Consider the following 14,928-nt stretch of genomic DNA (forward strand, 5'->3'; position numbering starts at 1 on the left):
AGAGAGAGAGAGAGAGAGAGATATTCGGGGGGGGGGAAACGTTTGCCCCCCGTTTTTTTCCTGAAGCCTTTTTTGTTTTTTTCCGAAAAATTAAAAAAAGAAAAAAAAATTGATTATGGAACGTTTTATTTTAACATGATGAATAAAATATTTTAAGACAAGGTGTTCAAGCAAGTCCTAGGTTACAAACTGAACTCTCCAATGCAAGAACAAGATGCATTTCTTCCTTTAGAAGGTGCTATTGTCAGAAGAAAATAAAAAGGTTTCAGTTTTATTTTTGCATGTGGGTGGGTATCCTGTTTGTAATAATTGTTTGGACACAATATATTTTTAATATGCTAGTTGTGATAATTTCATGCCAAGTAAAAATGTCCATAGTCATATTTTATGTTCCTAAAGTAACAGAATGACTTTCAGTCTAGAAAAGACAAAAGAAATGCTAATGTAGCATTTTTACAATTTTTCCGAAAATTTCCGTTTCCCCCCGAAAAAAACTGGAAAAAACCCAGGTTTTTTTCCAAGCTTCAAAATTTCCGGAAATTGTACATCTCTAGTTCTGTTCCAAGGTAATTCAAACTGTTCACCAAGATATGGTGAACTATGTGATCAGTCTGAGGACACTTTCAAGGTGTGAAGCAAACAATTTTTGCCTTCTGGTTGAGTATGCTTCTTTCCATCTCTTTGCCCTAATGTTTCTCCTGTATTACAATCAGCCCCAACCTTCCCATTTCCTTACCTTTAACTTCGCACATATCAATCTGCATCACTACTCCTGTGTCATTTGCCTTCTCTGCTGGCCATTGATATGTATACATGCTTGTGTGAGAAGAGCCAGCATCCAGCACAATACCATACTGCAGAAGAAACAAAGCCACAATATCATTCCAAGTAATGCAGCTCATTAGGACAGTGTGACTGAGATGTACTTATGAGCAGTGTTCCCTCTAAGCTGAGTTAGTGTGAGCTAGCTCACAGTTTTTCAGCCTCCGGCTCACACATTTGTGTCTCGGCTCAGGAAGGAGGGCTCCAGAGCAAACGGATTTATGCAGCAGCCAAATGGCTCGCTCACAACTTTAATGCCAGTCGCTCACAAAGTACAAGTTTTGCTCACAAGACTCCACAGCTTAGAGGGAACATTGCTTATGAGTATAGAATTATCACCATAATTTGTTTCTATTAGCTATTAAAAAAACACCCTTGGATAGCTGGAGAAAGGGAAGAACAACCCACAAACCATTTCTCTGTTTCCTGCATGTCAGGTTGTTACTTGGAAGTAATTAATTGTTACATTTCACATTTTAAGTGCTGCTGAGTTATAACTGCATTTCAGACTAGCAAACACTGTTAATGTCCCCAATTGGAACCCTTATGAACTGCACTTTGTCACTACATATTTTGGGCTTCAAACGGAGTACATCCATATAAGATGTGGTAAGTTTTGGCCTAGTAGATCACTCTGACACGTGTGGGTCATACTGGGATCTGGCCTACAGGAAGAGGGAAAGATCATTAGCCCCTCAGTATATGGCTTTGAAGGAAACTCCTTGGGGTGTGGGATCTCTGAGGTCAGGCTTTGGGAACCATTTTTTTCCTGATACTTAGACCTTTTCCACACAAGTTTTTTAAAAAATTTATATGACCTTTTCCACACAAGTTATCTGCACTGGGTTCAATGCTGTTGGTAAGCAGGGTTTTTCTTGCTTCCCCACAGCACTGTGGTACATTCATGTACCTGCAAGGTATGTCCTGGCTTTTCTCTGACCTTTCCCAAACCTGCTTTGCAAATAAGTTTTGCAGATGATCACAGTAAAGCCTGTATGCTTGCCATATGGGTGGGAAAGTTCGTATCTACCTGATCCCACCCACACTGTGACTATTTTCCTTGCTCCTGTTGTGACCACCCCCCATCAACGGCTTTTAAAAAACATCAACTGAATACCATTATAGCTTTCTGTGTATCAGATTCTCTGCCTTTCAACTGGGCAAGCAGCACGTTGGGACAGGGAGGAGGAGGAAGGAATGGGTGACAGTTAACCCTTCGCCTCCAGAACTGAGGTAAAGATGCATGAAAGCCACCAGTGATCAACATGGGGATCCTTGGATCACTAAAGATGGACAATTGCTGGCTTGAAGCACAGGGTTTTTTTCTGGATTGGAGACATACTTTATTCTCACACTTAGGAAAATTCACATAACCTCTAATGAGAGTAGGTATCATAGCATACAACAGTTAATACTGCCCTTTGCCTAGTCCGTGTGGGCTCAGGAATCGGGTCATCTTTTCAGAGCAGTGACAATGCCTCTGAGGTTGCCCCATGCCTGTTGCATAAATAACCACAGAGATTCTGTGTACTCTTGATTCTTCCGCCCAGGTGATATCATTGCATGCATGCCATTACCAAAGGAACGATTAATATTGCATTGGGATTCCCATGGTGGATTAAGTTTTCAAAGGGCCCTTCAGCCCCACTCACAGAACCCTAGTGTATGCCATCGTGCAGTCTCGGAATCAATAGTCATTCCTTATACTGAGTTGGTCTATCAAAGTCAGTAATGTCTACTAGACTGTCAGCAGCTCCCCAGGGTCTCAAACAGAGATCTTTCACACCATTTACTACCACCCGATCCTTTTAACTGGAGATCGTGGGGACTGAACCTAGAACCTCCTGCATGCCAAGCAGATGCTCTGCCACTGAGTCACAGCCATTCCCTTTACAATGCTTCAGCAGTTCTGTCACCTACTTTATTGTTTTTTCTGGTAGCGTGTTTCTGAGCAACAACCACTGCGATTAAACCAAGTAGAGACACTCCAAGAAGAAGTCCTAGGATGATGGCATATTTTCTGGGGAAATGTCTCCTTGGCTTGGAACCTGCAATCACAGTAAAGAGAAGGTGGAAGTGATCTGACAGAGCTAGAGATGAGCAAAGACAAAGCATATACCCTACCCCTTGACACGAGTATAGCCCAGCAAAGCTGCCAGGCAATATCCATCACATTGCCTTGGGTCCAGCTGTTAGCTCTCAGCCCAGATTGGTGTAGTGGTTAAGTGCGCGGACTCTAATCTGGGAGAACCGGGTTTGATTCCCCATTCCTCCACTTGCACCTGCTGATGTGACCTTGGGTCAGTCACAAGCTCTGGCACAGCTGTTCCTGAAAGAGCAGTTTGTGTCAGAGTTCTCTCAGCCCCACCTACCTCACAGGTTGTCTGTTGTGGGGAGGGGAAGGGAAAGGAGTTTGTAAGCCACTCTGAGACTCCCTTGGGTAGTGAAGGGGGGGTATAAATCCAATCTCTTCCTTCTTCTTCTTCAGATGCAGAAGCATTTCTGGCTCTGCTTTCATTTTTAGTATCTACATTTCTGTGGGAGCTATTCGTGGTCTGATACAATCACTTCAGGTATCTGCTGGCTCCCTGCTTTACTAAACAGTTGAAAGCACTTGAGAGAGGGAGCACTACTCTGCCACAGTGAAAAAAGTGTATCAGAGTTTTAAGACAGTCATAGTAACAAGTTACGCAGATGCCAGTGTTATTATTTCCAAAGTGTATGTGTTACAAAATACACACTTTATATATTAATTCAACTCTGAGATTTTATGCAACAGAAATGTGCACAGAAATTAGAGCTGCTGGGAAAAGGGAAAGAAGCCTACAGCTCAAAGGGAGTGGGAGACTAAAAAGTAAAACAAAGGTAGATCATGGGAGGTGGTCCACTTGTGGCTTTATCAAGACCACAAATGAGACATGATCATCGCTTAAGGAATGTAGACAATCTACAGTACAATTATTCTGGTCAGGTCTCCTTTTGGTGCTCATGATTAATTAGTTACACAGACAACTACAGTAACTACGTGGGAACAGGGGGTAAAGTGCTACAGAACTGAAACGGGCCAGCCTTGCTCTGACTAGGTTTAGCATCATCCTAAAATGTCCCATGAGTGAATACTAGAAGAGATCCATATATAGTCATGTAAAATCTATGGAAATTTTGAACAGCAGGCTATTTTAAGTAGAAAGGTGGAGCTGGGGTAGAAGCTATTTTTAAATAAACAATTTCTGATACTCTTATTTATTAAAATATTTATACCCAGCCTTTTCACATGGTTTAAGGCCACTTACAATAATAGTTAAAACATTTCCAGTTAAAACCAGGATAAAATAACAAATACCAAGCCGTTCTTGATTTTTCTTTTAAAGATTGCAAACATACCAAACCAGAGATGAAGCTGCCACTAGGGCCTTTTCTGCTGCCTTAGCATGACTTCTCCATAACCATCTGACTGGGGCCACAACTTTTGACTTTTTGGTGCCTCATACAAACAATTTTGTTTGCCCAGGCATTTATGAACGGCTGCATCTAATTAATTTGGCTGGTTTTGATGTATCTGAACTTCCCTTGCTTGTCCTCAGATATTAAAAGCTGTTTTACAATTTCTTGCTGCTCTTCTAAGATTTTTGTTACCACTGTAGCTTTTGATCATTTTGAGCTGACAGAGTAAGTCTTCTGTTTATGCTGTCATTAGTTTTCTTTAACAACGCTATAGTTTTATTGTGCTGTTTTTACTAAATTTTACAGGTTGCCTGCTTGTACATTGCAAGCCACCTGGAGAACTTCTCGGCTGAGAGCGTGGGTTAAACTTAATAAAAATAACAAACATGCAACACCTTAATATATCTTTTTTGGCAGGTGGTAAACTGAGGGGCATGGGTGGGTAGAGAACAGAAATCCCCAACATTATGGTAAGTAAAAGAGGAAGTCTGCATTATAAGGTCTTACAAATAGTACTGTCATGACTTCCTGTGAACATTTCTATTTCTTCCTTAAAATGCCACCTGCTTAGAGGCTAAGATTTGGCAAAATACTGTTAATGTTTCTTAATGAGTGTGCTGCTACAGTGTGTGTGACTGGAGGGACACATGTCTGTGTCAAGGAGGCCCACACTCCCAACTTCATCCAGAGTCACACTAGGGTTGCCTGAGCCCTCCCTTCACTGCCTCTCATTTCTAGGCTAGAGGAGCAGCTGGCGTTCTTAGGTTCCAAAACAAAAGCTTGGGGAGGCCCCAATCTGGGCAATGACGGCACACACAAGTGGCAATAGGGGTCTGCTGATAAAGTGCAGCACTCCTCCCCAAATGCTGAAAGGTACACTGAGGGCCTAACCAGGGCTTCTTCCCCATGGCAACATGGTTCTTATTGCTGCTATGCAGTGGTGGAGGAGGGAAGAGGTTACAGAGATACATGAAGGTGGCTTATACCATACTATCTATACAGTTTCCAGGCAGAGATTCAACTCCTAAAGCAGGGGTTCAGGCATTCAGGCAGCCAAAAGCCAAAAAATAAATCCAAGGGAGAGAATAGCAGAGGACATTAACATGTACCAGAAACAGGCTTTTCTCCCCAATATTTGTAGTTTTTTTCATACTGAGCATCAGAGAAAAAGAGTTTATTTCCATTTCCCCCTAGATTGTCATGTCTTTAACCAGGCATAGTGAGAAGGAACATCTCAAGCACATTTTACATAACTGACGTGTCAGAACAAAGTTTGAGTCCAGTGGCACCTTTAAGACCAACAGAGTTTTATTCACATTACAAACTTTATGTGCAAGCATGCTTATACTGTGAATAAAACTTTGTTGGTCTTAAAGGTGCCACTGGACTCAAACTTTGTTCTGCTATTTCAGACCAACACAGCTACCCAACCTGAATCTGTAACTGAAGTGTGTAAATGCCAAATAGTTGAGCAGCTCTGCTAGGATGGAAAGGAGAACTTAACTCAACTCCCCAAACCATGGTTAAGAGCATCAAACAAGGATCACCAGAGGTCAGCAATGGAAACCTAGCAAAACTATGATTTAGTAATGGAACTTATTACACAATATCCTGTGTATATAAAAACCCAGGGTATTGGCACTTTCCGGCTCTCCCATTGCCTGTGCTGTGCGCTCTATCAGCCATTGGCCCATCAACCACCACTCAAGTGTACTCACGTGCCATTGGCTGGGGGCTGGGTCTGCTCCTCTCCCCCGCTCACTGCCAGCCAGGCCACTCTTCCCTGACAGAATAAACTGCCAAAACGGTTGTCTCTCCTGACGAAGATGCTTCTCCTGCTTGGCTCCTGTACGGCTGGCTTACTGAGGTGGGCCACTCGCTGTCAAACCAGTTTCTTCTCCTCCTGCTGTGGGGCTAACTTTTTCCTCAGTGGCTGTTGCTAGGCAACCAAGTTCATTTTTTTTTAGTAAAAAGACAAAGGCAGGAGGCCCATTCCAGGCCTACTTTGGCCTTTGTGGGAAACTCATCGGGGCCAGTCCTCTAGGATTGCCAGCTCCAGGTTAGGAAATTCCTGGAGATTTTGTGGTGGAGTCTACAGAAGCCAGAGTTTGGGGAGGGGAAAGACCTCAGGAGAGTAGAATGCCAAAGCAGTTATTTGCTCTTGGGAACCACTGCTGCCAAACCCCAGGTGAGGGCTGGAGATCACTCAGAATTAAAACTGCTTTCCAAATGGCAGAGATCAGTTCCCCTGGAGAAAAAGGCTGCTTTGCAGGGTAGACTGTGTCATTATACCCTGCTGAGTTCATTTCCCTCCTGCTTGGGTCTCCACTGTGGAGAAAGACTGTACTTTTACTGGGTAGAGGCTGCAGGTGGGGGGGGGAGATGGAAAGCTGAAGTCAGAGGGGCAGATAAAGGTAGGTTGATGGTTGGCTGGGAAGGAGATAGGGTTGTCAATTCCAGGTTGGGAAATTCCTGGAGATTTGAGGGGTGGAGCCTGGAGCGGGTGGGGTTTGAGGAGGGATGGGACCTCAGAAGGTACAATACCATAGACTCCACCCCCAAACCAGCCATTTCCTCCTGGGGAATCATTGTTGCCAATCTCCAGGGGAATTACAACTGCTCTCCAGATGGCAGAGATCAGTTCCCCTGGAGAAAACAGAGGTCTCTGTGTCATTACACTTGGCTGAAGTTGCCACAGCAAATTGATGCTGAATGCCCAAGGTCATGGCACCCGCCCAGAGCCTCTTTCTAGATCTCATTGTATTTATTTCCACAACAGGCCTTATTCCTAGTAAGAGTATAATCTTTGAGTATAATCAGAGTGCCTTTCATTCACTTATAAACAACCATAACTAGTCTCCATATGAGATTAGGGGGAAAGGACTTCCAGGTCAGAAGCATCAGAGTCCAAACATTTCTCCTTCTTAGGAAAAAACTACTGTAGAGCAATATCCTGCCAGTCAGGCAACATGTGAGGCTTCTGGCAGCAAATCTCCCAAACCAGAGCAATGCATTCTGGACCTACTAATCCTCCCTCATACACACAAGCCGAGAAAAGGAATGGAATCTCATCCAGTTCTGAAAACTGAATGCCAGTGGCTGATGATGGCAATTAGCATGGGTGACTGTACCTAGAAGGCTGGGAAAACTGGCTGGCTAAACCAAACGAGGACTTCTGAGGAAAGGGAAATCCCAGGATGGCTGAGAGCCACCTCCTTGGCTGCCCAACAAAGTAAGAGACAACTGGGCATGAGGCCTGCATGAAGAAGGAGGGGCAGCAGCTGCAGTGTTGCACATCAATGTCTCAGTCCAGCTGCATCCAGCTGGCTCAGACCAGAACTTTCCTGGATTCACCACTGAGCACAGTATAAAGCAAAACAGTGTGGGATTGCTGGGGAAATATAGCCTCTCTGCTTTCACTATTTGGTATCAGCTTGGGGTGAGGAGTTGGTGCTTTAAGATTAACTATCCCTTACAGTAGCTGCAAGCCTTACATCCTGGCTTTCCCTTTGATGCTCTCTCTTGTACTGCAAGGAAACATCAGGATCCCCCCCCCCGTCACTCTTTAATAAGGCACACAGGCACTCTCAGGCAGTACATCCACATTTAGAGACACAAGAACATGCAGCATTACACATAGCCTTTATTATGCATTTTAAGATATTATGATCCCTGTTCTTTTAAGAGTTACTTTGGAAGAACCCCTCTCTTTTGTAATTAAATGCATGATTCTAGTACCTGTGTTCAGTGAGAAGACTTGAAGATGTGAGCCTGAATAACAATGAAAACATCACAGAAGTAACATAATCCCTTTTAAGATCGCATGACACTTCAACACACTCTCACAATTCTGAAGCTTATGACATGCAAATGCTTTGGGCTGACCTCTGCTTCAACCAAGGCTCACTACCGAGCTTATCCATGCAGTACCTCATGCACTACTTGCACTGGTACTGCTGTTGCACGGCCTTGGCAGAACGTATGCCATCTTCCTCAGGGCTTCACAGAAACCATAAGCCTCTTGGACACCAAACTCACGTAGGAAATATGTTGATGACCAAAATATGCAGGAACAAAATTAATAAACCATCAACTTATTTTTCTTACAGGAAATCTTAAGAATAGAAATGTTTTGGAAGTTCAGAGAACAAGAGCTGTTGACAAAGGCTGATGCTAAAAAAAGGCCCTTGCTGATTTTCCATCCAAAGAGTGGGACAGTCCTGCAGTTCTAAGCTGTGGGGCAGCAAACACTGCAGAGGTGAAGGGACAGCCAGTACAAAGCCCCTGCCTCTCTTTCCCAGAGGGAGTCATACAGCCCGGAAGTGAGCACACAGGAGCTTTGTGCTCAGCGCGGAATCCCAGCTTTTCTGTTTGTCTTGGCAGCAAACTCAATGGTTTATTTTTGGCAAAATTTCGTCAGGGAGGTTACAGACAGGAATTCCCTATGACCCAGCCAGCTGAGGCTGACAATCCCCCCATTCACCAAAACAGCACCAAGGACATTCCTTCCATCCGGAGACAGTGCCACTGACTTGGTCTCTACTCCAGCACTGCAGACAGCAGTTCCCAGCAGCACTATCTCTGAACCCTTATACACAAAGCACGAGCAACAGCAAAGCAAAGCAAGCCTTGCAGCTCCCAGCTTCTCTTCTCTCAGCAGCATTCTCCATTCCCTGGTTTGTGTCACAAGTGATTCATTTGGGGGAATGAAATCTCGGCCTGGATGTTTCTCAGACAGTATTGAGAAGAAGGTATGCTGGAGAAATGATTGGTTTATCATGAGTCATTGAGGGAAAGTTATTAGGAACAAAGGACCTTGGTAATGGCAGTACCAGAGCTCTTATCAGCTTTAGTGATTGCTAAATTTCACCACATCTGTATCTTCTGTTTTGCTACAGGATTCTTTTACCCACAGAAATCACTGCCATGGCATGAAGTTACAACTGTTGCCTTAGATGGTTTTCAAAGAGCTTTAGCCAAATTCATGGAGGATATGTCTAATAATATTAGCCATTATAGCTAAATGGAACCTGGAAGGGTCATATGGGAGAAGGCAGCCCTTGAGACATCTGGGACCACTCCAAACACGGCTTTATAGGTATAAACCAGCATTTTGAATTAGCCTGAAAATGAACAAAACAGTGCAGATTTTTCTTAAGAGGTATTCTCAGACTTAGACCAATCAATAAATACATAGCAATTTTAAGAAGTTGATTTTTATATATCCTTTTATAGGCCCATTACGCATGCACATCTTTGAAGATTTTCAGAGCAGTAAGCCTTTACTCTTGACTTTGGATTCTGTACCTGCCTTACACACTATTCTTTTTCCTCCAGTGTACTTATTCTGCAGCTACAATTAAAAAACCCCACACTTTTTAAAATTGGGGTGGAATGTCACTTGTGACATGTGGGGGTAGCATCCAAAGTTTTTGTTTTTTTAAAAAATTACTCAGTTGTCCTATGGCAGCTGTGAAGTACCGCCCAGCAAGCACTTTCCATTTAAATCTTCGTGGTTCAGGTTTTGCACATGCATTTTAGCATTATTTTGTTGAATGAAAGGGAACAAAAAGGAATGCAGGCAAAGAGGGAAAACCCATTGTTGAAACAGACCAGACTTTTCTTGAAACTGACAAGCAGCTGCGTAGCCCCATTTTCCATATTGCCGCTCACTAGGGGATTATCTGCTGTGTTATTGGCTACTGTGAAAAATGGGAAAGAGAAAAGAGTCACACGATCTCGTTCTATGGGGGAACTATGGGGGAATGCACAGAACCCACTGATACTGACCCTGCAAGCTGTGTTCGTTGGCAATGTGTGTGTGCATGCGCACACATGTGCCTGTGCAAAGTCAGCTGCAACTTCACCACACTTTGTGCAGGGCTGCTTGAGTCCTCTGACAGAAGCTCTGGAGAGCTTTAAATCTTATGTCACTAAACTGAAAAGGGGGGGTATTTTTGCCCATGCACTAGCACAGCTGTATAGTAACACTGATTTTCTGTCCTTCATTGCAAATCTGCATGGTTTTCTCTTTGTGATTTTCTAATTTGATCCTGCATGTTGGTCATGATCTTGGCAGTTTTTAAAAGCCTGTCCTGTGCAGATTGCACTCTTCCTGCAAATGGATCAATCCCAAGAGATTCTTAAGTTTGGTGGTTCACAGAAGGTCCATGTGGCTCAGCTGCCACTTTAATGTTAGGCTTCCAGAGACTGCCAAAATGGTCCCCCTCCTAACTTTGTTCACTAAAGCATTAAAGGGGAAAACATTTTCAAAGCTTTAGGCTTCCCATCCCAGTGTCTCTCTCTTTTTCATCTCATGTCAATTTCATTCCACTGACCATCCCCCCTCTTTATTTTGTTTGCATGTAACACTGATTATTATTTTTTTCAGTGCTGGGGATGCTGCCATTTGCCTCCTCTCCAATCTCCTTTTCAAGTCAATACCAGAAGGGAACTCAGCCTCCTACAGCTCCTTTTAAACTTCCCCCGTCATTTAATATTTTTTTAATTCAGTGATCTGAGACTAGCAATAGTCTCATATCACTAGACTCATGCCACCTGTCAAAAAAATAAAAATTTAAAAACAGGGGAAATGGAACTTGTACAATAATAAAGGGGGAAGGATAGTGAAAGGTGCAGAGTGGGCTGAATGGCCATGATGTGGGTGGGGAGTGACCTTCGAGGGGTGGCAAAAGGGAAGGGGGAAATCCAAGGGAATGTGTACACTTTTGAATTACCTTCGACTTGGAAGCAAAACAAGTGAATAATTGGCACAAAAACACTCTCAGAAAACCCAGGGAAACAGCAACCAGAAAGTGAACTGAGCACTGAAGGGAGGAAAATCAATGCAGAATGACAAAAGAAGCCCAACAGACGTGCACGGTGAAAGCGAAGGAAAACACCTGTGCATAACAGGCCATAGTCGTCTTTTATCCCGAGAAATGTTTAACAGTTGTTTTAAGTTGCTCCATGTTTTATGTGCTGGGTGGGTTTTAATTAGTAACTTTTATGAAGTTTTATGTTTTTATTATGCTTTATTTTATAAACCAAGGAAGAGAAAGATGATGATGCAGTTGGACATTTTAGCTCAGTCAAAGATCCCTACACATTTAGCACAAAGCTTTGTCTGGGGATCTGTAAGGCAACCATTAGTTAGAGTATTCCCACTGTAATAATGTGCCAGGAACACTCTAAGAGACAGCTGCCTTACAGATCCACAGGGAGCTTTGAGTGAAATAAACCCTCTTTTCCCACAGCACCATTGTGTGTTTTTTCTCTTTCTCAATTCTGCATTGGCACAGCTGTCTTTTCTGCATTATTTTATAAGCCACCATGGGCTGGTTTCCCTAGAGAGGTGGCACAGACATTTTCCAGATAAATAGCATCTTCTCTACCAAACTCTCTTCAAGTACAACTCTGCATACAGCACATTAAAGGGTAAAAGGTTAAGGTTTCCCTTGCTCAAAAGCTAGTCGAAACCAACTCTAGCACTGTCCAAAGATGTTTCCGTGGTCATGTGGCTGACATGACTAAACATCGAGGTGTACAGAACACTGTTACCTTACCACCACTGTTACCTTCCCACCAAAGCAATACCTATTTATCTACCTGCAATTTCTTGCTTTCGAACTGCTATAGGCTGGCAGGAGCTGAAGCCAGAGACGGGAGCTCACTCTCATCATGCGGCACTAGGGTCTCGAACTGCCGAACTACAGACCTTCCAAGTCTGCAGCTCAGCATCTTAACCTCTGAGCCACCACAGCCCACACAGCACATTACAGTAGTCTAACTCAGGAAGTCTCCAGGGCATGGATGAAAATAGTTTAGTATCTATTTTCCAGCGATGCACACAATTAGTGGATCAGGTAGAACTGTTAAAAGTGCATTGGGTCACAACCATGCTTGGGAATCCAGGAGTAATACCACATCCAGAAGTACCCCCAAATCATGGCCTTGATCCTATTTGGGCAAATTAATTGAGACGGCAGTGGCAGTACAACTGCAGGGCTTTCTGGATGACACTTCCATATTAGATCCCTTCCAGTCTGGCTTTCACCTGGGACACGGGACGGAGACGGCGTAGGTCGCTCTTACTGACGATCTCCAAAGACACCTGGATCGGGGCAGTTCAGCAGCACTGTTGTTGTTGGACCTGTCAGCTGCGTTTGACATGGTTGACCATCAGTTGCTGACCCACCGCCTCGCCGACGTGGGGATACAGGGGCTCACCTTACAATGGCTTGTCTCCTTTCTCCAGGGTGGCAAAGGGTGGCACTAGGGGAATAGCAGTCCAAGAGACACCCGCTTGATTGCGGGGTGCCCCAGGGGGCGGTGCTTTCCCCGATGTTGTTTAAAATCTACATGCGCCCCCTTGCCCAGGTTGCTTGGAGGTATGGGCTGGGCTGTCATCAGTATGCTGATGACACTCTGCTCTATCTGATGTTGGGTGGCTGGTTGGACTCCAGACCAGAAGATCTGGACCAGGCGCTGCAGGCCGTGGCTGGTTGGCTCACGCTGAGTCGGCTGAAGCTAAATCCGGCAAAGACGGAGGTCCTGTGCTTGAGTTGTGGCGGTATGGGGCTGGGGATCCCGCTCCCAGCCTTTGATGGGGCACCGCTGGTGCCAGCGTCGAAGGTGAGGAGTCTGGGAGTGCTCCTGGATCCCTCCTTGACAATGGAGGCCCAGGTAGCAGCCACTGCAAAGTCGACCTTTTATCATCTTCAGCTGATTCGGCAGTTGGTCCCTTCATCGACCGTGGTGACCTGGCTACAGTGATCCATGCAACAGTTACTTCAAGATTAGACTACTGTAACACTCTCTACATGGAGCTGCCCTTGTCGCAAATCCGGAACTGCAGCTAGTGCAGAATGCTGCAGCCAGGCTGTTGATGGGCCTTCCCACATTGGGAGCACATCCAGCCTGTGCTCAGGTCACTGCACTGACTGTCAATAGCATACCGAATATGCTTCAAGGTGCTGTTACTTATCTTTAAAGCCCTATATGGCCAGGAGCCAGTATACCTGAGGCCTTTCCCCATATATACCCCAGAGAGCACTACAACATTGGTTAATTATCCCGGGCCCCAAAGATGCCAGGCTCACAGCCACCAGGGCCAGGGCCTTTTCGGTGGTGGCTCCTTACTGGTGGAATGAGCTCCCGGAAGAGATCAGGGCCCTGTGGGACCTTTTGCAGTTCCGCAGGGCCTGCAAGACAGAGCTCTTCCACCAGGCTTTCAATCAGGAGCTGCCACCATGACCACCAATTATACTACTAGAACATCTGTAGTACAGGACTGGCCCTAACACGGAGTTAGGCCTATATCTACTTGGGAGACTGTAAGACTGCTGGATCGAGAACTCGGATGATATATCTTAGAGTACACCATCTAATTTAATACTGCAAGCACTTTAAATGTTTCAATATTATGAATGTTTTAAGCTGTTTTAAAATGTTTTAAAAGTTTTATGCTGATTAGGTACATCGTACCGACTTCTGTAAACTGCCCTGAGCCGGTTCGCTGGGAGGGCAGGGTATAAATACGAATAATAAATAAATAAATAAAGGACAGGCATTCCCCTAATTAGCCAGTCCAAATGAACCACCTTTAACAGTCTTAATCTGAATTGATTTTAAATTAATTCACCATTATCCAGTCTACCACTGCGCCCAGATAATCCTTTACAAAAAAACTACCTTACCCGCATTTACTGAAAAGGATAAATAGAGCTGGTTCACTCCATAACCTCTCTCTGTAGTTTCATGGACAGAGCATGGGGAGAAATACTCACCTTTGAGAACTTGCCATCTTCCAGTTTCTAGGTTCTGGAAACTGATCCCCAGAAAGGAGCAGAATGACTGCTATGCAGTGCCACCAGTAATCCATAGGGATACAATAGGTGACAGTACTGAAAACCACCAGGAAGTCCAAGAGAATCAACAAAATCATAATCCTCCTGTCTCTTTCTCAGGGTAGGTAATAAACCAGGAGAACAAAAATGTCTCTGTTGTAAAATCAGATATGAAACGAAACTGAAATAGATCTAGATAAACAGCTTAATCCAATATTATACGGAATTAGCTACCATTCTCTTGAGCAACTTGCCCAAAAATTGCAAATGAGAGATCAGCTAGTAATTGCCAAAGTCAGCAACTGCTTGAAATGACTAGACCACCACCTCCCTTGAGGCATCTGGCCCAAGGCCTGGCCCAAAGGAGGCATTAGCTATCATGCTGACGAGGGCTGTAGCCAGGATTTTTCATTTTGTGGGGCAATTTTTTTTCTTGTGGGGCACCCATTATGCTTAAACTTAAAATAATAAATAACTGGAGATTTTGGGAGTGGAGCCTGAGGAGAATGGGGTTTTTTTTGGGGGGGGGACTTCAATGGGATATAATGCCATAGAGTCCACCTAGAGATCAGGCGTAATGCCAGGGGATCACCAGCCACCACCTGGAGATCGGCAACCCCGGGAGAGAGAGATTGGCTTCCTCCATCATCACCAGGGGTCGTTTCGTAGAAAAAGAGCTAGGGGAATTCATTAGCATAACTCATTAGCATATGCCACACCCCTGACATCACCGGAAGTGTGTCATAAGGCCACACACCCCGCCCCCAACGGTCCCGGCCGCCGGCCTTGCAGCTCCACTGCCGAGCCCCATGAG

The 14,928-nt window shown here is 44.5% G+C and overlaps 1 protein-coding gene across 1 annotated transcript in view; it reads right to left on the bottom strand.

Moving 5' to 3' along the window:
• Nucleotides 1–14,928, bottom strand: part of ENTPD1 (ectonucleoside triphosphate diphosphohydrolase 1) — a 28,130-nt gene that overhangs the window by 11,857 nt on the left and 1,345 nt on the right. The window contains exons 2-3 of the mRNA XM_015424007.1: nucleotides 2,743–2,870; nucleotides 737–854 (exon numbers count right to left, since the gene is read on the bottom strand). Coding sequence (XP_015279493.1) covers nucleotides 737–854; nucleotides 2,743–2,870 — 246 coding nt within the window. The remainder of the gene's footprint in view (nucleotides 1–736; nucleotides 855–2,742; nucleotides 2,871–14,928) is intronic.

This window comes from Gekko japonicus, unplaced genomic scaffold (assembly GCF_001447785.1).
Source record: "Gekko japonicus isolate JY-2015 unplaced genomic scaffold, Gekko_japonicus_V1.1 scaffold442, whole genome shotgun sequence".
Classification (NCBI taxonomy): domain Eukaryota; kingdom Metazoa; phylum Chordata; class Lepidosauria; order Squamata; family Gekkonidae; genus Gekko; species Gekko japonicus.